General features: G+C 44.9%; 1 protein-coding gene across 3 annotated transcripts in view; it reads left to right on the forward strand.

Moving 5' to 3' along the window:
* Positions 1 to 4,493: 4,493 nt before the first annotated feature.
* The window catches only part of LOC137412267 (USP6 N-terminal-like protein), a 1,021,586-nt gene continuing 1,000,010 nt past the window's right edge, over positions 4,494 to 26,069 (forward strand). The window contains exons 1-3 of one of the 3 annotated variants that reach the window (XM_078769786.1): positions 4,494 to 4,697; positions 14,935 to 15,048; positions 24,602 to 24,663. In XM_078769786.1, the coding sequence (XP_078625912.1) occupies positions 15,045 to 15,048; positions 24,602 to 24,663 (66 nt within the window). In that variant the 5' untranslated portion in view covers positions 4,494 to 4,697; positions 14,935 to 15,044. The remainder of the gene's footprint in view (positions 4,698 to 14,934; positions 15,049 to 24,601; positions 24,664 to 26,069) is intronic. The other 2 variants (XM_078769787.1, XM_068097523.2) reach the window with 2 other exon arrangements.

Here is a 26,069-nt window from a genome sequence, read left to right on the forward strand (position 1 = left end):
ATCCCAACACTAACCTATTGGAATCAAAGTCCATGCAGTGGTTGCCCTTTGTGCAGGTCCCTTCCGTTGGCATTTCAACCTGAAAAAGATGAACCAGGACCAATTTCCTGGACTCCTGGATAGAACCAACCAATTTTCAGTAGACCTTTATGCTGCAATCAAAAACATACCAGCTTCCCCCGCTTGCTATGTTTTTTGGAGATGATGAAAAGGTCCTTTGGGAGGCTGTGGGACGAATTACTTCCTGGGAGGTCACAATATGCTAAGGAACTCCACAAGGTCTACACCAACTGCTTCCAGACGAATGCCTTTGGGGATGACCCTCTGTAATCTGGAAAGAGATTGATTACTGCTATATCAGAGGAGCGGCAAAAGAAGTGGCAAGAGCTGATTGAGTCTGTAGACATGACCCGTAGCAGCAAAAAAGCCTGGAAGACCATAAAGGTGTTGCAAAATGACTTCACGAAAGCACAACCTCGGTTGGAGATCACAGCAGACCATGCCGCTCACCAGTTCCTCACAAACAGCCAAAGAAACCCAGGCCATCACCCTAATCGAATTAAACTTCCAAGGCCTGCAAAAGATGACGAGGAGGACTCTAGCATCACCAGACCTTTCATCATGAGAGAACTTGTACTTGGCATCAAATTGACGACACACAAGCGAGCTCCCCCAAATGACTACATCCTCTGTGAATAATTCAAGCACCTAGGACCTGTATCTCTTCAGTGGTTACTAGACATGCTCAATATCTGCTTGATTACCAACAAGATCCCAAAGCTGTGGAGACAAGCAAGAATAGTGGATATACTGAAGCCTGGAAAATATCCCGCCAACACCACGAGCTTCCATCCAATCTCCGTGATTTGTCACACGTACAAACTATTTGAGAGACTCATTCTAAATCGCCTAGCCCCCCATTTTGGATCAGTATCTCATCCCTGAGCAAGCAGGTTTCAGACCTGTAAAGTCCTGGACAAGTCAGTTCTTGAATCTAATCCAATTCATTAAGGATGGCGATGAGAAAGGGCTGATAACTGGTGCTGCCTTTGTTGACCTATCTGTGGAATGTGACACAATCAATCACAGGTTTCTTGGACAGAAGTTATTCCAGATTACAAAAAATGCAAGACTGACAGATCTGATGCAAAATCTGAATGCAAGACAGATCTGATGCAAAACATGCTGGCCAAAGACGTTTTTGTGGACCTTAGGGGTAATCCCAGCAGATGGCGTAGACAGAAGAATGTACGAGTATTATGTCATGGCTGTGTTCTCGCTCCCTTGCTGGTTAATGTCTACACAAATGGTTAAACCATACATCCAAATACCAGGAGTTTCCTGTATGCCGATGATCTCTGCATTGTGTCCCAGGATCAATCCTTTGAGAAAGTGGAGCAGACCCTCACTGACAAACTAGCTGGATTAACCAACTACTGCACCATCAACTACTTGCGGGCTAATCCAGGGAAGACGCAAATCAGTGCCCTTCGTCTTAAGAAAAGGGACGCAAACCAAAGGCTGAATGTCCACTGTGATGGGAGAAGTCTGACTCATAACCACAAGCCAATATACATCCGAGTTACCCTGGACGGCAGCCTCAGCTACAAAGATCATGTCTTCAAGACAAAGGATAGGGTAGGAGACAGAAACAACATATTGAGGAAGTAGACCAATTTTAAATTGGGAAGAGATACAGGGACCACACAAAGTACTGTACTCGCCTTGTGCTATTCATAAGTGGAACATGATTGTCCTGTTTGGGGCCATTCCTCACATGCCAAGAAGAAGGATCCAGTTTTCAAGACGGCCTGCAGAGCTATTCCTGGTTGCCTTAAACCAACGCATGTGGATGACCTCTATTTGTTATGTGGTATTGCTCCACCTCTGATCAGAAGGGCAGTTTCCTCACAGAAAGAAAGGACCAAGCAGGAACGTGACTCTCACCACCCACTCTTTCAACATGAGTTGTGGGCACAGTCGTTGCTGCACATGACAGACGTACGTAGTATATGAATCTCTTACCCAAGAGGTTGAAGTCCAGGAATAGTTTCCTTCATGCTGTTCAGCAGCTCCTGGATAGTAACCGCCACAGTTGCAGGATAGATGCTTGGTCAACTCACCTGCAATCAAGACCTCACAAGTCTTCACTTGACCCTGAGGAGTCCCTGCCAAAAGGAGCCATGAGACATGGCCAACCTGGCTGTGTCTCAATCGCCTAAGGATTGGAGTTTGACAAAGCAGAGCCCTTGTGCAGAAGTGGGGATATAATCAAAATGGCCCGATTGTTTGTGACTGTGGAGAGGCTCCTCAAACAATGTTGTATCTCCTAGATTTCCTTCTCTTACCAGAGCCTTGTGGACCAGATGATCTGGTGGCTCTTAGTGACACGAAAAATATCAGGCTGGCAAGAATTTGGAATTTGTTTCAGGGGACTGATGATAACTCCCCTCCTATTCGCAAAATAAACAATGAGAAGTTTAACACGCACTGACAATCAGTGTTGACATACAGGCCCTCCGGCTAAACATTGTTCCCATGGAATGATGGATGGCAATACCTTGATGCCTCACCCTGCAAGTGAAGCACGAGAATGACAGCTTATAGCTAGGTCGGTGTTTAAACCCAGGCTAAGCTAATAGGCGAGTGCACAGTCTAGAGTCGAGAGCTCTAGACTATCCTGTGGACTGGCATGTATGAGGGCAGCTAAACCTATGAATTTATATGATGTCCCAGCAAGTACCTCTGATGTAGAGGCAACATGACCAGACTTGGTGGTGAAATGGTTGGAGCATCCGCTTTGAGTCTGGGAAGTCGGTGGTTCAAACGCCCAGCCGAGTCGTGCCAAAGACTTTAAAAATGGTACGTGCTGCTTCCTTGCCTTACGCTCAGCATTTATTTAAAAGGATAGAACAGGGATGAACAATGCTGTTAGGCAATGGAAAACTACCTAGTATAAGTAAGGTACATCAAGTGGTGTTGGCTTACTTGTTAGGGTGGCTGGCTTAGGATCCAAGGTCCCGGTCAGAATCCCGGTCTGCCGTTGAATGAACACCAGGTGGGGTTGACTCAGCCTGCAATACTTCCGAAGTCGGTGAAATGAGTACTGCAGTCCTGTGCTGCGCACGGAAGAAGATCGACAGTCGCAATGTGACTTATTTGGACTTCAGTTGGTGCTTGTATTCAGCTCGACCTGGTTAAAGTAATTGACAGTGGTATTTTTGTGGTGACACAGAATGAAGAATTTCAAAATCAGGAATATACATCCAAATGGTTTGGAGTATATCCTTGTAACTTTATATTGATACAGATGGCTCCAAACATCTGACAAAAAGGAGAACAGCAGAAGCAATATTAATCCCAGATGTAAAAGGTTGTCAAATCCAACAGGCTAACCAGTTCCACCTCAATTTTCAGCAGATATGGTCACCTTTGTCCTGGCACATCTTTTTTCGGCTTAAGGCTCCTTTGGGATGATGCGGGGTAGCATCATTGGCTGAGTATGAGTCTGCGATACAATGTCACCTGTAGGTTAGGGCAGGAGTTTGGAACTTGTTGAGGTAGCTTGCCCACTCTGATCATGAAGGACACTGATGCTGGCAGACGGGATACCCAGTCTAAAGTACATCCAATGGATGGCACACGCATGCGCACATACACACAGCCTGTGAAACACCGGTTTATAGCTGGGTTGGGATTCGAACCCAGGCTAGACAGGTGTAATAGAAGCGAGTATGCATACCTTGTACCTCCAGGGCCTAGTAGGACTAGCGAGCAATGAGGTTTGAGATCAGGGAGCCGAACGAGTGATCTAAATTCCGCAAAAATCGAAATTCCTCTCGGACTACGTCCATCGGAGATCCACTGATTCATTAAAGAACAACTCAAGGAAAAATGGCAAGTTCAGTCGGTTAATTGTTTGGAGGGAACGTCTTGTTATGGGGTACACCCAATAGTTGGCACACGGACAAATTTTGCTGAACTTTCTCACAAATCCGTGATTGAGGCATCGAGGGCATTGGCCTTTCATCACTCAAGGACAAGTTTCGGGACTGGGTTTGAATGATTGCACGATCTACCCGACAGACTGCATTACAAACAGTCATGACGGCAAAACCACAATAAAATTCTTGAAAAAGGATATACAGGCAGGGAACGTATAAAGTATGAGGGACCTGACGTCACTCGGTGTGACGCATGCTTTTGGGGGCGTGGCATCCATAGTCTCGCGGATCTGAAGGCGCCATTCAAATCGTTATAGAGAAGAAGAAGAGTTTTGGTGGAGGAGTAGAGCCTGCTGACAGCGAGAGAGGAAGAAGAGCGTGTCGCTGGAACAGATTACAGATTTGGGAAAGATGTGGAGGACGGAAGGATACGAAGAGTAATCGGAGGAAGAATAATAATATGGAGGAGGAGAAGATCGGGTTGAGATTGTCAATGTGGAGAGACGTTTGGGAGGGGAGGGGAGGGGAGGGTGAGGAAAACAAAAAAAAGTGAGTGCTGGAGGGAGGTGTCAGGGTTGACACTCACGGCGCAGGGATAAATCATTGCCCAGGTTTGCGGAAGTGGTTAGATTCGTCGAGATGAAAGGAAAGGGTGGTGAGAGAGGAGAGGGGTGAAGAAACACGGGAAGAAGAAGAGGGTGAATCAGAAACAGAGGCTCAAAGTTCGCTGGCTGGCTTCCCCTGCGGAGACAGGTAGGTCGTGCGTGCGGCAGGTAATCTCGGTGAAAAGTGTAACCTGTAGGAAAGCAGGCCGACACACTGGTGTAGTTAAAAACTGTGTACCGGTAACAAGCTTCTTCCACTGTAGATTGAAGTGCCTGCTCCGGCACTCACGCTGTTAGGTGATGTGCCTAATAATAATATGGTCGTGACGATCATAGTTCCGCCTTTCAAACTAAACACGATGACGAGGGAAGCCATCAGTTCCACTCGGTCAATGGGGGCACACTGTTCCAAACAGCAAGGTCGCAGTGGAGCTTTGTTGCTAACGCGGAGTGAAGGCGGTGCGTGCCGTGCCGTGCGGTGCTGTACCGTACCGTGCTGTACCGTGCCGTGCCGTACTGTGCAGTGCCGTGCCGTACTGTGCAGTGCCATGCCGTGCTGTACCGTACCGTGCTGTACCGTGCCGTACTGTACTGTGCAGTTCCGTGTTGTACCATGCCGTACCGTGCCGTACCGTGCCGTGTGAGGTGCTCCGGCTGTACTTTCCGCGCTGTGCTGTGTGCCAAGGCCATTCTCTGCGAGATTCCAATAATCCAATGTACCGTAGTGCTTGTGCGATGCTCTCCCCATGCAGTGTGCTGCTCCAGCGTGCAGTACCCAAGCTGTACAAGGTGCCCATATATCGTGCATGGTCGTTGCTGCACGTGACAGACGTACGTAGCCATGCCGCTGCGCAATTTGATTCATAGAGCTGCATGAAGAAGTAAATGTATTTTATTTGCCAGATGTAGGGCACCCCTCTTTATAAACTTTTCTAGAGCATTCCTTGGTTCCTCCTAAGAACACAAGGGTAGTCCAGCCAGCACACGAGATTTTTTGAATGTCCCTTATTTTCTATTGTTTGGCATTTTCTATAAGCTATGGAATGAAATGTCCCTTCTTTTCTATACTTTGCCACATGGCACATACCCTAATATAAAGGCGCCATTTCTATGCCCCTGGCATTTTACCCAAGAATGTCCCTTCTTTGCTATACTTTGCCACATGGCATATAACATATAAAGGGGCCTTTTCTATGCCCCTGGCATTTTTCACAAGATACATTTTAAATACGAACTAAACACATTTGTTCATCGTACAAGACTTTATTCAAGACGATATAAAAGTCTTCAAAAAGTAAGGGGAAAAAAATATTCAACCCAGACAGGATTCAAACCCACAATCCTGGTGTTGGCTTAGCGGTTAGGGTGCCAGCTTGGGATCCTAGGATCCTGAGTTCGAATCCCAGTCGATCGCTGAATTAACGCCAGGGGGGCTGACTCAGCCTGTCATCCTTCCGAGGTCGGCAAATTGAGTACCAGCTTGCTGGGATGAATGATCCAGGTGTATACCCCGGTTTAGAATAGATACACCGTATCCCTGCGCATCGTAAGAGGCAACTGAGGATTGGCGTCAGGAAGGGCATCCGGCCATAAAAACATCGCCTCAAAAAGGGAGACCATGATTGTCCTGGGGCCCGCCAGGCTAACCCCCGCTCTCGTGGGGATAAATGGCCTTAAAACGATCATTCATTCATTCATTCAATCCCCAGCTTGGGAGTCTGATGCTTTAGCCATTAGACCATTGGGCCAGCACATTCGATTTGGGTAATAACATTTTGAAGTTATAAAGTGTGTATATATATATATATATTTTTATATATTTATTTATGTATATATATTTATACATATTTAATTTTAAAGCAAAAACGATGGCACTTAGGTGGAATTTGTTTTGAAAGCCATTAACTAGACCTATTGTCCGATGTATATTCCAAGTGTCAGCTAGTTTCAATGTATAGCCCTTGAGATATGAGCGCCAACATATTTTGGGCGGACGGATGGACAGACACCAACGTGATTGAGGGGTTTCTAAATAAAACTCAAGAATGCATAAACGGACGTTGTTGAAATTTGGAACATATTACCTCAATGTACAAAGCATTTACTTCTGAAATTTGCAGCCGATTTCATCCAGTAGAAGCCGAGAAACGCATTTTCAGTCCCCATGTAAAAGCTGCACACAGAGAAACGATCCTTTATAGTTTATATAAAGGGAGGGGTGCTTTGCGCATCCCTTTGATAACCTTGTCTGCCAACAACGTATAAACTCTTGACGGGAATGATCACAGAAATGATATACCATCACCTAACACAAGAAGGAGGCCTAGAGGCAGAACAGAAGGGATGTAAAATTGGATGCTATGGAATGATAGACCACCTCCTACTAATACTTGAAAATTGCAATACAAGAAGAACAAAATTATCCACAGCAGGATAGGCTACAAAAAAAACTTTTTGGCCGGATGTCTTTTTGGCCACAAAAAGCTTTTGGTGGCGGCCTGATGGTGCCCCACATTCATGGATGATACAATGCATGCAATTGTACAAGATCAACCCCCAAATAATCAAGCTGATTGAGAAAGCTATGGATTTATGGAATACCACACTAATCCTGCAGCACTCAGAAGGAAAGATTGAAATACCAAGAGTAAAGATATGACGTGGGATCTTCCAAGGAGACAGCCTTTCTCCTCTCCTGTTTTGCCTGGCCCTGGATCCACTAAGTAACCTCATTAATGAGCAAGGACACAGATACACCTCAACATCCAATAAAAGAACGCCCAAAGAAACAGGAAGGATGACACATATACTGCATATGGGTGATTTAAAACTCTGCACCAAAAGGAGAAAAATTGGCAGAACAACTGAATTTAGTGTACTGGTTCTCAGAAGACGTCTAAATGGAATTTGGCCTAAATAAGTCTGCCAAGTGTGCATTTGTGCAAGGTAGATCAACAAAAATGGACAACATAAAAATCGACCTAAATACAACAATGCAGGAGCTGGGTAACGAAGCATCTTACAAATACCTCGGAATTGAAGAGGACCACGAAATTTGTCCTAAAAAATGCGCAAAACAATTACCAACGAATACCTGCATAGAATGAGGCTGATCCTGAAAACATATCTCACCCCAAGAAAAAAAAAATCAAAGCCATAAACCAACTAGCAGTACCAGTTTTCCAGTACAGCTGCGGAATAGTAAACTGGCCGCAAGCGGATATCAAAAAAATTGATTTCAAAAAAAGGAAACTCCTCACTATCCACAAAATGTTCTACAAAAATCAGTGCATCCCAATAATGTACCTGCCGAGGAAAGAAGGAGGTGGCAGCCTGATGGTACTCAATCAAGTGCACGGAGTGATGACTGTAGGATTAGCAGAGTATGTGAAATACTCAACAGACTACTAAATGCAATTTGTGTACAAGTATGAACACAGCAAACCAGAAAAGGTATCTCCCACTCACCTTTTTTTCTTTTCTTTTTCGTATACAAGATCGAGGCTCGTGTAAGAGCTAACATTGATCACAAAAAGACAAACTGACACAAAGACATATGATAAAGGGAGCGGGAGACAAGATGGAGAGCAGGAACATCAGGAGATCTGTGGGAGGGAGAGGGCTTGGGGGAGGAGGCATGGGAAGGGTGGGGGGGAGGGGGTGGGAGAGGTAAAACACACATGGACACTGCTAGGACTTCCACGAAAGAAGTCGGTATTTCAAAAAAGTGGATCTGGGGTGAATTAACGGAGGAAGAAAAGATCAAGGTTTTCGAATTGGGAAGATAAGAGATGGTGGCGAACAGCTGTTTTAAAGACCTGGAGGGAGGAGTGGGATTGAAGAGAGTGAGCGAGTTTGTTCCAGAGGCGGGAGAAAAGAGGAATGAAAGAGTGAAGGTGAGCAGAGAGTCTTGATTTTGGCAGTTTAACCATAAGAGGGTTGCTGGCAGATCTTGTGCGACCTGTAGGAATATTTGGGGGACAGAGCCCAGAGAGAGCTGGGGGGGGGGGGGGGGCAAGGCCGGAGAGGAGTCGGTAGAAGACAGAAAGACCACCAACCTGCCTGTGGTGAGTGAGTGAAAGGCCCTTGGAGTTAGCTTCATCGCGGGAGATTCCAATGATTCTGAAAGCTTTGGTTTCAACAGCGTGAGGCCGAGCTAGGTGTGAGGCAGGAGCACCAGCCCAGAGGGGAGAACAGTATTCCATTGAGTTGCAGATGAAAGCCTTGTATGTGGTGAGGATCTCAGGTGTGCCAAGGAAGGACTTCACACGACGGAGGATGCCCAGTCGGCGACTGGCTTTGGAGGCCAGCTTGGAAATGTGGTTTTCCCAGAAAAGATCATGGCAGATACCTTGCAAAACACTTCCAAAAACAGGTGCAATTTGGAAGATGTCATGCGCCAAACAGAAACAGCAACGGATACAGCCCCAACAATTGCACAAAAGAAAAATACAAGATGAAATACGAGCAGATATATAGTGACAACTGGGAGAAAGACAAAAGAGCAGGGAAATATAAAAAAAGAGTTGGACAGATTGGGGATAGACAAAGATGGATCACTGGAATGGCTAAGAAGAGGTCAGCTCAAATGGGACGGAGAACAAATCGCTGTTAATGCCCAAGACCAAGGACACTACACGAAGGACTTTAAAAATATGGCAGGACTGAGTCAATGAGACAAGTGTAGGTTCTGCAAGGTAGAAACAGAAAGCACGAGTCACTTCCTATCGGGATTTTAAAAAGTCATGTCAGAGCAGCTGTACACCCAATGGCACAACAAGGTATGTAGAGTAATCTACTGGCACATCTGCAGAAATTTCAGTATCCCAATTCCACAAAACTCAAGGAAACATGAACCAAAAGCCATCATTGAAAACAAGGACATAATGCGCACGTATGACCTGATGATCCCATCCAGCATGAACATAGAAAACAAAGCATTGCAACCGGACATAGTGCTTACTGCTGATTGAGTTATCAGTACTCTGCGATTTTGGCCAAAATAATGCAGAAATCAAGAAAATGACCAAATAACAAGACCTCAAGAATGAAGTGAAAAGATCCTGGAAGCTGAAGAGAGCCAAAATTGTACCAGTGATAATTGGGGCAATGGGTCCAAAACCCAAGCAGTCCAAAACAACTTGCACGCACACACACACACACACACACACACACACACACACACACACACACACACACACACACACACACACACACACACACACACACACACGGTTAATTAAGGGGGCTAATTAAGTAGTTTCTCGATCATAGATGTCTGTATGCAGACGGCAGGCAAAGTAAACCCTTCAGGTAGGGAGAGAAGTGCTGTTACCTCCGCCACCAAAGGTAGATGGAGGTTATGTTTTGACCCCTGTCTGTCTGTCTGTTTGTCCGTTTGCGAAAAAAAATCTCAAAAACGTTGTGGACGGATTCGGACGAAATTTGGCAGAGATGCAGCAAGGTGAAGTGACAAGGACGAAATGATTAGATTTTGGTGAAGATCCGGATTCGGTGAAGATCCGGAGTGATTCTTCACCATTGAGTGGATGTGGCCAACTTGGCAGGGGTTTGCTCTCTACTGAGTGCCGTTCTAGTTGTTCCTATGTTTATTTATTTTCTTTTTTTTTTGATTTTTGCTCCCATTTGGAGGTTAAGGAGGCAATGGTGAGAAACAAAAAAATAATGTATTTTGTTTTTTTCCATTGCCTTGTACTTAAGTCATTAAAGATGATAATTGGCACAAAGGCGGTTTCAAATAGCCTTTTATGGAAGTGAAGAATTTTTTTTGCATTAGAGTTAAAATTGGCTGGAAAATAGAAGTTTTTTTTTTTGCCATGCAAAGCATTTTTTGTTAACCAATGTAGACAAGTGCTTTTTGTCTGCCATTCTAGTTTCCTTTTAAATTCCTACCCTCCCTCCCCCTCTTCCATTCCTGCCACACACATTCTTTTGTGTGCAAGATGTGTCCACGTGTATTTGTTTGACAGTTCCCCCTTTACCCTCTGCCAACCTGCAAACCTGTTTGTCCTCTGTTTCGCTCCTGTATGAGTCTACGCTTGTGTAAGGAGAAAAAGAAAATATTTATTATTATTGTTTTTATTCTCGTGAGAATTTTGAGCGTTATCTTTAATGAATGTGGTAGGTGAACTGATGGTACAAAACTCATAATATGTATTTATTTATCAGCAGTTGGCTTTTTTCCAAAATGTATCCTTTTTTTTTCTTTTTTTTCAAAACGTCATCGGGTCATCCCCTTTCAAATAACTAGTTTTATGCAAGTCAAATGAGGTTATTGTCCCCCGTCGCACCGCGGAGCGAAAGGGGGACTATGGTTTTCGCCTCCGTCCGTGTGTGCATCCGTCCGTGCGTGCGTGCGTGCGTGCGGACGTGCGTGTGTGCGTAAGCGAAGGACCGAATTCTAATTTGGTGTGTGGGTGCAACTCGGCATATGGAAGAACCCTATTGAAAATTGCGTCGCCACGTCAAAATCCAAGATGGCCGCCGCCATGTATGTCTGATGCCATGTACTGTATGTCTGAACCTTGTGAGCGGAATATCTTCAAAAATAAGCGAAGTACCAACTTCTAATCTGGTGTGTGGGTGTGTCTACGCATAAGGGAGAACGCTATTGAAAATTGGGTCGCCACGTCAAAATCCAAGATGGCCGCCACCATATATATCTGAACCTTGTGAGCGGAATATCTTGAAAAATAAACCAACTACTCACTTCTAATCTGGTGCGCGACTGTATCTAGGCATAAGGAAGAACGCTATTGAAAATTGGGTCGCCACGTCAAAATCCAAGATGGCCGCCACCATATATGTATGAACCTTGTGAGCGGAATATCTTGAAAAATAAATGAAGTACTAACTTCTAATCTGGTGTGTGGGTGCGTCTCCAACCCACCCGCAAATATTATCGACTCTTCCATGTTTTCTACCTGGTGTTGGCTTAGTGGTTAGGGTGCTGGCTTGGGATCCTAGGATCCTGGGTTCGAATCCTGGTCGATCGCTGAAACGCCAGGGGGGTTGACTCAGCCTGTCATCCTTCCGAGGTCGGCAAATTGAGTACCAGCTTGCTGGGATGAATGATCCCGGTGTATACCCCGGTTTAGAATAGGTACACCAAATCCCTGCGCATCGTAAGAGGCGACTAAGGGTTGGCGTCAAGAAGGGCATCCGGCCATAACAAACATTGCCTCAATCAGGGAAACATGATTGTCATTGGCCCCCAAGGCTAACCCCCGCTCTAGCGGGGAGAATGGCCTTAAAACGATCATTCATTCATTCTTCCATGTTTTCTGCGTCTTCCACTTTGTCAACTCACATCACTTCACCGACGGGGCACCTAGGCGTAACGCTTGTTTGCTGGTATTTCTCCCATGTTTTTAATCCTTCTGAAAATGTATCGATGCTTGTAACCTTTCCATAGCCTAGACGAGTATCCCTTTGAGCGGTACCGAGCAGCCATAACTCACTTTTCTGTCCGCACCTCCATCCCACCTCGGAAAGGACATGAATGTTATTTTACTTGCACTTGAATGACCTCCTGAGTTTTTTGTCTTCTTCAAATAATTGGACAAACCATAAACAGGAGTTTTTTGTTACCTATGATAAGATCACAAGTTACAGTTACCGGCATCTCGACACCGGAGGTACCAAAAATGTAGGCACCAAAAACTTATGATGCATAACGTTATGAATTTGTACTAATTTATCCTGGACAACATAAAACACAAAGATCTAAGTTATCTTTCATAAAGAGTCGGAGAGTTATCTCTGACATACTGGCAAACTGTCACTTTCAGTTGAGCATCAAAAAGAGCTTCAAAAAGCGGACCAAAAAAACAACAACAACCACGGTGCCCGAAAAAAGGCCAACCCCCGCTTTACGGGGAAAAATGGCCTCTAAAGGTGTTTTTTTTTTCTTTTCTTCAGTTGAGCATCAGCAGCCTTCCAGTTTGTTAAATACTTGGGCAAAAAACACTATGTGATCGACCCCACAATAAGGTGGGAATAATTGGGGCCTTTAAAGAGATAGTAGCAAGTAAGTTGCTACTTGTTTCTGGAGCATCTTGCAAGATCTTTGTCACTTCTGAAAGTGATGGTTGCTGTAGAAGTCCTTTTACAGAGGAAAGAGACACGTTCAACCGTAGCTTTGGTCTTGTGCCATTACATTGAATGCAACATAAATCTTTAATAACACGGATACCTAGATGGATTTCCGTAAACAGGAATAAAAAAAAATCGAATTTGATTCCCACCAATTTGATTTGCCGGACCACCTCGATGGACCGTTTTTGCTGACGCCAATAGATGCGATAACAATAGACACAAATAACCATGCTGTAAAAATGGTCACACCTAATTGGTCAGTGTCACAACCAATCATCGAGTGAAGGGAAAAACAGGCACACCCAATTGGTCAGTGCTGAAACCAATCGACGAATCAATATTGCTGATATAGCTGTAGACACATAAGCTCTATTTATGCGAGTTGATATAGTTAAGGTTACACCTTGATTTGTATTGATGTTTTATCAATTAGTGGGGCGGATATGTGACATTTTTTACTTGAGGTGTGCACTTCTGGAAAGAAGCATGAAAATTTGCACATGGGGGTTTTTTGAGTATGCCGATTTCAAAAATTGCGGGAACCACGATGTCACTCCAACGTTTCCCGCCCAAAAATTCAAAATTCAAAATGGCCGCCACAAAACACATTTTTGCCCATAAATCAGCTCTAAGTTCCCCGATTACCATGATCTTGGTGTCTATACCTATGTTCTTGAGGTCGAGAAATGCAATAAAATCCCCCCAATGCTGGAGACAGTCACTTATAGGAGACCCCAAAGTTCCATCGCCAGATTTATGGGGTTGGGAGAGAGTGAGAGATGATTCCCCATGGACTCCATGCTGGACCACTCTTCCAGAGGCAGCCAAAGCTTGTCAGGAACTGTTGAAATGTGTCTGCAAAAAGTCTTGTACAAAAAGATGCAAGTGTGTCAAAGCAAATCTCCAGTGTACACAGTTGTGCTTCTGTTCAGGACAGTGTAACAGAGAATAAATAAGCAAGCAAATCTGAAAATATGAGACACTGACAGAGATAAATTACTGTTTCAACATAATGTATGACACACCATTGGATTGCTTGACCTGAAAAGCAGAGGTATAGATCCCATGATCAATTGTAATCAGAGCACTTACATTGATGTGACAAATTAATGTTATTAGCATTATTTTAAAGTTTTCACAATGATATTTCACAAGTGTTCTACCGAGTTCCTTGACCTAAAAGCATATGCATAGACACCAAGATCATGGTAATCGGGGCACTTATAGCTGATTTATGGGCAAAAATGTGTTTCGTGGAGGCCATTTTGAATTTTGATTTTTTTTTGGCGGGAAACGTTGGAGTGACATCGTGGTTCCCGCAATTTTTGAAATCAGCATACTCAAAAACCTCCATGTGCAAATTTTCATGCTTCTTTCCAGAAGTGCACACCTCGGTCACATATCCGCCCCGCTAAATTGCTCAAACTAACTGATGAAGTCCTTGGATTACAAACAGACAAATATTATTACGGTGTAGCCCGTAGAGCAATGCTGTCCAGAACAGCGTTTGTCTGTCCGTATGTCCCCACAAACGTACACCAATCAGACCTAAGGATATGGTCACATGACAGGGGGGCACGTTTAATAACCATTACAGTTGCATATTTTACGAAAACGAAACATACCGTAATAACCTTCTGTGGAACGTTTTGGGATCCCAGCGGGTGTCATAAGGTAGGTATGAGGTTTCAGAAATTTCTCAATACAATTATGATTTTGAGACGTGATCGACACGGATATTGCTCCCGAATCTGGAAGTGAACAGATGATGACGGTTCGCTGGTTTGATAATATCTCAATACAATCGTGATTTAACATTAATTTTGATATTAATACTCTAGTCATCTAGTGCTAATTTGTGATTGGAATGATGAATGATGCCCTTTGGAATGAAAATATAGAGAACGTGTCAATGTCTGTCGTTCGACTGAAGGTGGCACAGGAGTGTGGAATTTATTGGTTCATCGTTTGCCATTCACTGTTTTTTTGATTTACCCAAGTTATTCACGAACCGGCTGTCCATGCCTGACATCAAATTTTTTTAATACTTCCATTATTAATTTGCTAACTGGTATTCTCACCCAGGTCATATTTTCCTCTTCAACTAAAGTATCAAACGAGCCCGGCTACGCCGTTTTTAGACTATCGGTCTTGTTTGTAATGCCTTCCAGACCCCATTATGCATGCACACTGCCATTTGAGTTGTGGTTTGTGGTATTGTTTTGTAAGAGATAATTGTCCTCCTTTCTCTGCCTTGTCATTCCTAGCTGGTTCCAGAAAAACTTTTGTTCCTACTGATTTTAAACTGATACTTCAGCTGGTTTGAGAGCCAAGTCGACTGTTCAGGGTCATGAGGATTCCAAAAAATTGAAAGGCAATGGGTGAGTGAATGTTCAGTTTTGCATAAATACATGTGGTATTTTATTTGCTCTTTCTTTCAAAACCCTGGTGTTGGCTTAGCGGTTCGTGTGCTGGCTTGGGATCCTAGGATCCTGGGTTCTGAATCCTGGTCGATTGCTAAATTAACACCAGGGGGGTTGACTCAGCCTGTCATCCTTCTGAGGTCGGCAAATTGAGTACCAGCTTGCTGGGATGAATGATCCCGGTGTGTACCCCAGCTTAGAATAGGTATACCGTATCCCTGCACATCGAAAGAGGCGACGAAGGGTTGGCGTCAGGAAGGGCATCCGACCATAAAAACATTGCCTCAAACAGGGAACCATGATTGCCATGGGGCCCGCAAGGCTAACCCCCGCTCTAGCGGGGAAAAATGGCCTTAAAACGATCATTCATTCATTCATTTTCAAAATTGCGCATTGTCCATCTTTTTGAATTGTAAATTTTAGACAAGCATTGAGCTATCTGTAGTACACAAATATGATGTCTCTCTACCTGATTACTTACCTGCAGGAGATAGTTGTGTTTGTAATATCACAGCTGATTGTACCACACCGAAGAAGTAGGTCCTTGTTTTTGATCTACATTTCATGGCCATTCAAGTGATTGAGCATTTGCCTGTCTAGAGGGCTGGCATTTTTATCTTTTGTTTTTTTAAAGGCCACTCTATCTAAGTCTCTTGTAATGACCACTAGAGCTCTTTCAGGATCGACTTTTTAAATTTAATGTAACTCCAGTCTTCTTTTGTTCTTTTTGTTTTCCTCACTTCTTCTTGTATGTTACATTGCCTTCAGAAAATATTCACACCCCTTGACTTTTTCACATTTTGTTGTATTACAGCCTGAATTAAAAATTGACTACATTGAGATTTTTTTGTCACTGATATACACATAATACTCCATAATGTCAAAGTGGAACTTTTTTCTTTAGAAAGTTTTACAAAATAATTAAAAATGAAAAGCTGGAATGTGATGTCAATAAGTATTAAACCCCTTTGCTATGACACTCCAAATTGAGCTCAGTTGCATCCAATTTCCTTTGAACATCCTTAAGATGTCCCTACAACTTTATTGGAGTCCACCTATGACGATTTCAATTGATTGGACATGATTTATAAAGAAACACACCTTTCTATATAAGGTCCCACAGTTGACAGTTCATGTCAGAACAGAAACTCTACCATTAAATCCAATGAACTGTCCATAGAACTCCGAGATAGAATTTTGAGGAGGCATATATTTGGGGAAGGGTACAAAACGATTTCTAGAGTGTTGGGAGTTCTCAAGAGCACATTGAGCTCCATCATTAGGAAATGGAAAGAATATTGAACGAAGATGTGGTTGAGCTTGAAAGTGGTTGGATGTCAATGAAAGATAGTCTGTTGGGAGCCGTTGGTGAGGTATGTGGATGGACAAAAGGACCACCGAGGCACTCGGAAACATGGTGGTGGGATGATGAAATTGGAAAGAGGATTGACGAGAAGAGGAAGAAGTTCAAGGAGTGGCAGGAGGCGAAGGGTACGGGAGCAGAAAAAGCAGAGAATGAAAGTTATAAGGCAGCCAAGAAGGCTGCAAAGAAAGAGGTAGCAAAGGCGCAGGAGGCATGGAGGAAAATGTTTGGAGAACGCTTGGATTCGGAAGAGGGTCAGAGAGCGGTATTCAGGATTGCAAAGCAGATAGCGAAAGAGAGGTGTGATGTGATGGGGGTGAGTTGCTTGAAGGATGAAGTGGGACAAATCGTTGTGGACCCAGATGGAATTAAAGGAAGATGGAAGAGATATATGGAAATGCTGTTGAATACAGAGAACGAATGGGGATGGCAACATAGAGAGTAACCCAGTTTTAGGACCGGCAGAGAAGATAACTGAGAAGGAAGTTGAGGAAGCGATAAAAGCAATGAAGAGTAGAAAAGCGGGAGGGCCGACGGGAGTTGTGGTAGATATGTTGAAGGCAGCAGGAAGTTGGGGTGTGAAGAGAATGACAGAGATCTGTAATCTGGTGGTGAAAGAAGGTCGCATTCCATTGGATTGGGAACTGAGTACCCTCGTCCCTCTATACAAGGGGAAAGGTGACCCTCTGGAGTGTGGCTCGTACTGAGCGATAAAGTTATTGGAGCACGGAATGAAGGTATTGGAAAGGGTGTTGGAGAGGAGGATAAGGAAGAAGGTGAAGATTGACGAAATGAAGTTTGGATTTATGCCAGGAAGAGAAACGACAGACGTGCTCTTTATTGTGAGGCAGTTGCAGGAGAAGTACATGAAGAAGAGGAAGAAATTGTTTCTTGGGTTTGTTGATCTGGAGAAAGCATTCGATAGGGTTCCACGCAAAGTATTGACATGGGCATTTAGGAAGTTAGGAGTGGAGGAATGGTTGATCAGAGTAGTGATGGCAATGTACAAAAGAGTGTGCACAGCTGTAAGGACGAAGGACGGGAACAGTGGTGTGTTTGAGGTCAAGGTTGGAGTGCTTCAGGGGTCGGTACTAAGTCCACTACTATTTGTAGCTGTGATGGAGGAGCTGGCTCAGAACGTAAGGGAGGGTTTACCGTGGGAGCTGTTGTATGCAGATGATCTGGTGTTGATTGCAGAAAGTATGGATGGACTGAAGGAAAAGATGAACAAGTGGAAGGAATGTATGGAGACAAAAGGTCTGAAGGTGAATATCTGAAAGACGAAGGTGATGGCAAGTGCTAAAGCATGTGGTGAGGTGGAAAGAACTGGGAAGTGGGAGTTCTCTTATCTGTCTCCCTCTTCCAAATCCTGGTGGCGTCTGGTCAAATCCGTTTCTGGTGTTTGTTCCCCCTCCATCCCCTCCCTTACCTCAAACGGCTACACAGCTGACTCCGCACGTGAAAAAGCTGAATGCCTCAACTCTGTGTTTGCCTCTAAATCTTGTGTCCCAAACCCATCCCTCTCTGTACCCACCATACCCAGTCGTACCCTGCTGCTCCTGGACTCAGTGTCCTTTCCTCCTGACAAGGTGGAAAAGTTTCTGTCAACCCTCGACTCTGATTCTGCAACTGGACCCGACGGCATCAGCCCACGGGTCCTAAAATCCTGCTCTGCTGCTCAATCTCACCCTCTCTCTGTTCTCTTCACCCTCTCTTTTGCTCAAGGTCAACTGCCATCTGCTTGGAAATCAGCCAACATCACCGCTTTGCACAAAAAAGGTGCAAAAACAGATCCTAGCAACTACAGACCAATCAGCCTTCTCCCAATTATCAGCAAAGTCATGGAATCCATCATTGCTTCGGATATGAAATCTTTCCTCTTCTCCAATGGCTTGATCTCTGATCATCAATTTGGTTTCAGACCAGATCACTCTACTCTGGACATGCTGCTTCTGCTGTCTCAACAATGGATGGAGGTCCTCAATGCCAAACAGGAAATTAGAGCTGTCTCCCTCGACATATCACGTGCCTTCGACACGGTCTGGCACCCCGCTCTGCTCACCAAACTCTCCTCCTTTGGTATCCATGGAAATCTCCACGCATGGCTGGCGGACTTCCTCTCTAGTCGTCGTCAACGTGTGGCCCTGAATGGGTTTCTCTCATCTCCTCTCCTGTTCAGGCTGGAGTTCCCCAAGGCAGTGTTCTGGGCCCAGTGCTTTTTCTGGTCTTCATCAATGATCTCTCTGACTCTCTCGAAAATCCTCTCTATCTCTTTGCTGATGACTCCACTCTCTGCCGCTCCATTCCTCTTCCCTCAGATCGGCAGTCTGCTGCCTCCTCACTCTCTGAAGACCTGGACAAAATCACAGACTGGTCAAACAAGTGGAACATGTCTTTCAATCCTGACAAATCTCACACTCTTACTATGTCTCTCCGAAAAGATCGACTGGACAACCCTCCCATCTACTTTCTCAACAATCCTCTCCAAGAAGTTCTGTCGCTCAAGATTTTGGGTCTCACTATCTGCCATGATCTTTCTTGGGAAAACCACATTTCCAAGCTGGCCTCCAAAGCCAGTCGCCGACTGGGCATCCTCCGTCGTGCGAAGTCCTTCCTCGGCACACCTGAGCTCCTCACCACATACAAGGCTTTCATCCGCAGCTCAATGGAATACTGTTCTCCCCTATGGGCCGGTGCTCCTGCCTCACACCTAGCTCGGCTTCACGCTGTTGAAACCAAAGCTTTCAGAATTATTGGAATCTCCCGCGATGAAGCTATCTCTGAGGGCCTTTCACTCACTCACCGCAGGCAGGTAGGTGGTCTTTCTGTCTTCTACCGACTCCTCTCCGGCCTTGCACCCCCAGCTCTCTCTGTGCGCTGTCCCCCAAATATTCCTACAGGTCGCACAAGATCTGCCAGCAACCCTCTGATGGTTAAACTGCCGAAATCTCGGCTCTCTGCTCACCTTCACTCTTTCATTCCTCTTTTCTCCCGCCTCTGGAACAAACTCCCTCACTCCCTTCAATCCCACTCCTCCCTCCAGGTCTTTAAAACAGCTGTTCACCACCATCTCTTATCTTCCCCCATCCAAAACCTTGATCTTTTCTACCCCCGCTAATTCACCCCAGATCCACCTTGTTTGAAATTCCAACTTCTTTCCTGGAAGTCCTGGCAGTGTGCATATGTTTTATACCTCTCCCACCGCCCCCTTCCCATGCCCCCCCCCCAAAGCCCTCGCCCTCTCTCAGATCTCTCGATGTCTCCATGTCTCTCGGTCCCTGCTCTCAAATGTTGTGTTTGTGTCCTTCCCCCTCTCTCCCCATCTTGTCTACCGCTCCCGATGTTATATGTTTTATGTGTCGGTTTGTCTTTCTGTGTGATTAATGTTCGCTCTTTCACGAGCCTCGATGTTGTATACAAAAAAAAAAGAAAAAAAAAAAAAGAAAAAAAGATCGTGTGTGCAGATGGGAGAAACTTCCAGAAGGACAACCATTACTGCAACACTCCACCGATCTGTGCTTTATGGCAGAGTGGCCAGACGGAAGCCTCTCCACAGTGAAAGACACATGAAAGCCTGCTTGGAATTTGCAAAAAAAAAGCACCTAAAGGACTCTCAGACTGTGAGAAACAATATTCTGTAGGCTTTCATGCCCACCTGGGTAAAGGTCAGAATGAGAATGGTGACCAGTGCCAAGACAAGGGTGAAGAGCAGTACCAGATTTGGGGAGAAGAACCTACTCAGGTGAAGGATAAAGATGAAGGTGGGTTAAAGGAAGGGCCTCGTTGAATTGCTGCAGCATACGAGTCGCTTGTGGGAAGTTACAGTCAGGAGGTTGAGAGGTGACCAATTCAGAGCAGAGAGAAAAGCCTCGTCCATGGCATCAAAAAAAAAATTTCATTGAGAGAGGGAAGGTGGAGGGTGTGAAACTATCCATTGTGCTCATGTAGCGCTTTCCATAGAGTGATGTTTTGTTTGGAAGGGACAGTGATTTTAAATACAGCCAGAGGAGTGGAGGGGCTAGGAGAATGGTGAGGAGAAATTGGTAATTATCCATGCTGAACAAATGAGATCGAAGTAGTGTTTTGAGAGGTGATTGAGAGAAGGTTTAAAGTTAATAGGGATGATATTATATGTACTAAAGTCAATAAATGTTTTAAAAGACTAATCCTAATTAGGACTAAAGATTACAGTATTGAAGCGCGGTGTTACGCGCGCTGCTTGTAAGCAAGGAGGAAGCGGACAACGCGGTAAGTTGTAAGAGTCTTTATTCAAGGGCTCCACTGTAACACTGGAGCGTTCCGGGCTGCGCGCCCGGTGTATATCCCGCGGCCACACCTACCCCTCGGGCGTGGCCGCCGCCCACTTGGTGCGCGGAATGATGCCCTCACGCCAGTGAGCTTTCGTGTCCGCCACACGCGCCCCCCCAGAATTCCCGCGCACCTGGAGGGCCAGTTTGCGGGGCAAACGGATGACCCGGCCGAAACGCCCTCTGGCGACTGGCGGCGTCCGGGGTGCAGGGATGCCAGCTGGGATGCCTCCGGTTGCACCCGGGATGGGTGCAGGCTCGGGGGGCAGCGTGCCGGTGGGGCCGGGCGGTGCTGGGGGTCCGCCCGCCGGGGGGCGGCCCCGACGTGGGGGCCGAGCCACCGGCGGTGGGTGGATCACGTTGAGGTCACCAATGAAGCGCGGTGTTACGCGCGCTGCTTGTAAGCAAGGAGGAAGCGGACAACGTGGTAAGTTGTAAGAGTCTTTATTCAAGGGCTCCACTGTAACACTGGAGCGTTCCGGGCTGCGCGCCCGGTGTATATCCCGCGGCCACACCTACCCCTCGGGCGTGGCCGCCGCCCACTTGGTGCGCGGAATGATGCCCTCACGCCAGTGAGCTTTCGTGTCCGCCACACGCGCCCCCCCAGAATTCCCGCGCACCTGGAGGGCCAGTTTGCGGGGCAAACGGATGACCCGGCCGAAGCGCCCTCTGGCGACTGGCGGCGTACGGGGTGCAGGGATGCCAGCTGGGATGCCTCCGGTTGCACCCGGGATGGGTGCAGGCTCGGGGGGCAGCATGCCGGTGGGGCCGGGCGGTGCTGGGGGTCCGCCCACCGGGGGGCGGCCCCGACGCGGGGGCCGAGCCACCGGCGGTGGGTGGATCACGTCGAGGTCACCAATGAAGCGCGGTGTTACGCGTGCTGCTTGTAAGCAAGGAGGAAGCGGACAACGCGGTAAGTTGTAAGAGTATTTATTCAAGGGCTCCACTGTAACACTGGGGCATTCCGGGCTGCGCGCCCGGTGTATATCCCGCGGCCACGCCTACCCCTCGGGCGTGGCCGCCGCCCACTTGGTGCGCGGAATGATGCCCTCGCGCCAGTGAGCTTTCGTGTCCGCCACAGTATCATGATTTCTGCAATTTTGCCAAAAATTGGATTTGATTCAGGCCATGCGAGTGGGGTGATATATATCCATCTTTGGTTGGGATAGAGATGTGGGAAGAAAGGTTTTTGATTTATTGATGCATGAGATATATTCAAGAGAACAGTAGAGTTTTTGGCCTGAAAGATGGGAGGTTAAATATGAATGGGGCTTGTAGGCTGATAGCAGAGGTTGAAAAGGAAAACATGAATTTTCATGTAGCGGTAACAGAAAAGGTATTGGTAAGTAAAGAGATCGAAAGATTGGGGTAGGATTAGAGAAAAGCAAAGAAAATGATGGAGAGCTAAACAATTCCTTCTGCTTGTACTACACTTTGACACAACACTTCGAAATATTCAAAAATCCAAACAACCACATACCCTCATGGTACATTTGCATCTGCACCCAATCAATATATAAAGAAGAAAGTTTGTTTCATATAAGGTGTGTGTCATATAAAGAAGAAAGAAAATTGTTTGTTTGTGTTTGTTTGTTCGTTTATACATTCGGACCCTGAAGGAACCAGTGCAACCAAACTTTGCATGGCCTCCACTTTCATCTAGACGAAGGTGTTGGGCTATGTTTTGATAAAAATTGACCCCCAGATAAAATCAGATAATTCACCTTCAGGCCTCGATCGGGTCTTGTGCTTATACACTGCATAGACTTTTTCCCCGGGAGCGATCGAGTAATATGTATTGTGAAGATCATATGTTGATGTAATTTCCCGGTGTGTACCCCGGTTTAGAATAGGTACACCGTATCCCTGCGCATCGTAAGAGGCGACTAACGGTTGGCGTCAGGAAGGGCATCCGGCCATAAAAACATTGCCTCAAATGGGAACCATGATTGTCATGGGGCCCGCAAGGCTAACCCCCGCTCTAGCAGGGAAAATGGCCTTAAAACGATCATTCATTCATTCATTCATATGTTGATGTAATCATGATTTGTTGTCAACAACACAACACGAATTATCATAGTATTTACACGTGCGCCTGTTATTAAAAAGATTGATTTACACAGGTTTATTATAACACCTCCGTGTTCAGGCCTTGAGTGAGTATGTTCTTATACACTGCCTGGGGTTTCCCAGGAGTGAACGAGTAATATGTTTTGTGATTGCCATGCAGGAAATATTTAAATACTGTGCATATTTCATTTAAATTTCTCCAGGCAATTCCAGGTACAGGTACATTGAAATTGGCTAATTGACTTCATAACTGATTGGTTTAATGACCACCTGGATCCTCATCTGGCTGGTGTTCTTAGTTGAGCTTTTGATCCTCTCAAACCAGAACCTCTCTGAATGGTGGATCCCTAATCTCAGTTGTCCATTGGTAACTCAATCGGACTGTTGAACACAACTTTACAACTTATCTATGCCTGTAGGGGGACATTTGCCATAATCTTTCAAGGTTATCTTGCATAACTAGATATACATTTTAAAGGTAGAAAGATTGTGGTAGATTTACAACTAAAGATGGTGAGAGTGTGAGAAATTTCGGTGTTGAAAAATGTATTCCGAGTGTTGGACCAGCTCCTCCTCGATCAAGGTCTGCAGGTAGGGAAGAGGCTGCTGCCTGCCCATTTGAGGGATGAGGGATGCTATGGCAGATGGTAGAGTCATCCGCAAAGAGATGACGAGGATTTTCCAGAGAGGCGGAAAGCTCAATGATGAAGATGACCAACAGGACTGCACTGGGCCCTATAGTCACTGCCTTGGAGCACTCCAGCCTCTACAGGGAAAGGAGGATTAGCGGATTCCGTTGAGAGTCATGTGATTACTACAAGAGTGGAGGAAGTCAGTAAGCCATGAGAAGATGAGTCCTTGTATGTGGTAGGCAGAACATTTGGAGAGCAAGGTAGGGTTCTAGACAGTGTCAAAAATTCTCGAGAAAAAATGACTGGCGTAGTGAAAATTGTTTAACAAATAAATTGATTATTTATTTGCCCACAATAATTAATTAATTGGTGCAAGATACTCTTTAAACTCTAGCTTTTATCAAGTAGGATACAATCCTCCAACTATACAACTTTAATATTTCAGAGAAACAACTGAAATTGCAGCTACAGTATGAGCCTTAGATCCTGTAAAAAAAAAAAAAAAAATTTGGAGAAAATATTGTGAATCTCATGGAACCCAGTTTATCTGTTATGAGAATAGTGTCTAAACTCAGCTTAACAGGACCACAGGCCACAGTTGTCATGGTGGTTGTTGTTGCCATCTTATTAAAGCAACCCTGTGTAGTCTTCACATACTACAGCAGCCCTAATTACCAATATTCTACCCAATTCATTACCGACTTGGGGCAATAACTTTCTCGACTGCCATTCACATATTACCTGCTTACTCCCAACCAAATCTCTCCTTCTTTAGTACGTCTTATTCCTGGCTTCTCTGCCAAAATATATCAAGGGGTATGGAACATCCACGAGCGGGTGCAGATTTGACAGAATTCTTGGATTTCCTCTGAATAACGCCAAACTGAAAATATTGCACTTACCGTGTACCCTTTAGAAAGCAGTTTGTGTCTTCACCCTTCAATGTTTTCCCGAAAAATACCAATCTCAGACTTTGACTAATCTTCCATTTTTGTCCTCCCTTTCCCCTCCCCCCTCACTCCTGATCTGATCTTTTGATATTTCCTTCTTTTCTTCCATCCCTTCGCTATTTTCTCTTCTTATTCTCAATCATTGCCAACACCGAATGTACCCACCTTGACTGGTACTGTTAATCACAGGTGTTGGTGATAACGAGGAGCAGCGGCATGTTCGTACTGCCATTATCAATAAGTATGACAAGGTATGTGGTGACACTGTTGTGTTTTATTTTTATTTTTCACTTTTTATTTTCCTGACTTTGTTATAGAAGTCAGTATCACTGACAGAAAGAAGTTTTATTTCCTGTCCCCCTTGCCCATTTTTTAATATAAATTATTTTTTTGCAGTCGCAGATTTCCATTCAACAAATATGAATATTTTAATTCAAATTGTATATACAGTACTGTACTAGCTGAAGTGCCTATCTATGGGCAGTTTCTCTATCCTATAAACTTCTATTCCTTCAACATGTTTTCTCCAATACGCAGGCCTCTTCTCTCCTAAAAGTATTTTTTTTTTTTTTTGCTTTTAGTGATGTTTCTATGAATATAATTGGTTAAAACTGCTGCCCTGTCTGTTGTTATTATTAATCAGAAAGAACAAATGTGATAGTTTAGATGTTTTATAAAAGTAAAACAATTAATCACATGAATCATTAAATGCAATTACTGGTCATGTACATTGTACTCGGTAAAATCCTAATGAAAATGTACTCTTGAGTGCGATGGAAAACTATTGCGGTCCCATGCTGGCCTTTTTCCAAGGCTGGTTATGCTTGCTCTAGCAGGGAAAATGGCCTTAAAATGCCTGTTGTTGTTGTTGTTGTTGTGTGCTTGCTGTACTGGAAGTGCCACAAAGGCTGGTGGATTAGTGCAAGAATGTTCATACCAAAGTGCTGTGCTGTATAGAAAATAAATACTGTGCAACTAGAACGGCACTCGGTAGAGCGCATACCCCCGCCAGGCTGACCAGTTTACGTTTTGTATCCCACTGATAGGCCGGATCTGGATTCGGACCTGAATCCAAAAAAATGTAATGGGCTTGTTCTTGTCACCTACCCAACTCATCCACAACTTTTTGAGATATCGTGCTATATATCGTTTTTTCCCGAGTTCTCAATGGTGAAGAATCATTTAAGAATTTTTGTTTCTCATATCCGGATGCGGATCTTCACCAAAATTGAACCAATTTTTCCTTGTCACAGACCCAAACTGCCCATCAAATTTCGGCCAAATGCGTCCACAACTTTTTCAGATATCCTGCTCATAGAAAAAACAGTCAGAAAGACAAAAAGTGGTGAAAACATAACCTCTGTCCACCTTCAGTGGCGGAGGTAATAACAAGGTTTACACAGACCCTTGAAGACCCCTTCAAATGATTGTCAATTTTGTGGGTGGTTTAAAACCCTTAAAGCCCCATCTTTTTGCCTGCTTTACCTTCCAAACCCCTTTAATTTCACCTGATATTTCTGTTTCCTGACATTGTGTCATATTGTTGGATGGATGGATGGTCATCCTCGCACCGTCAGGTGCATAGTGCTGCCTAGTCAGGTGCATAGTGCTGCCGGGTCAGTTGCATTGGCTAGGGCGCACAATCCTAGATGAGTTC

Source organism: Myxine glutinosa, chromosome 1, assembly GCF_964187855.1.
Source record: "Myxine glutinosa chromosome 1, kmMyxGlut1.1, whole genome shotgun sequence".
Classification (NCBI taxonomy): Eukaryota; Metazoa; Chordata; class Myxini; order Myxiniformes; family Myxinidae; genus Myxine; species Myxine glutinosa.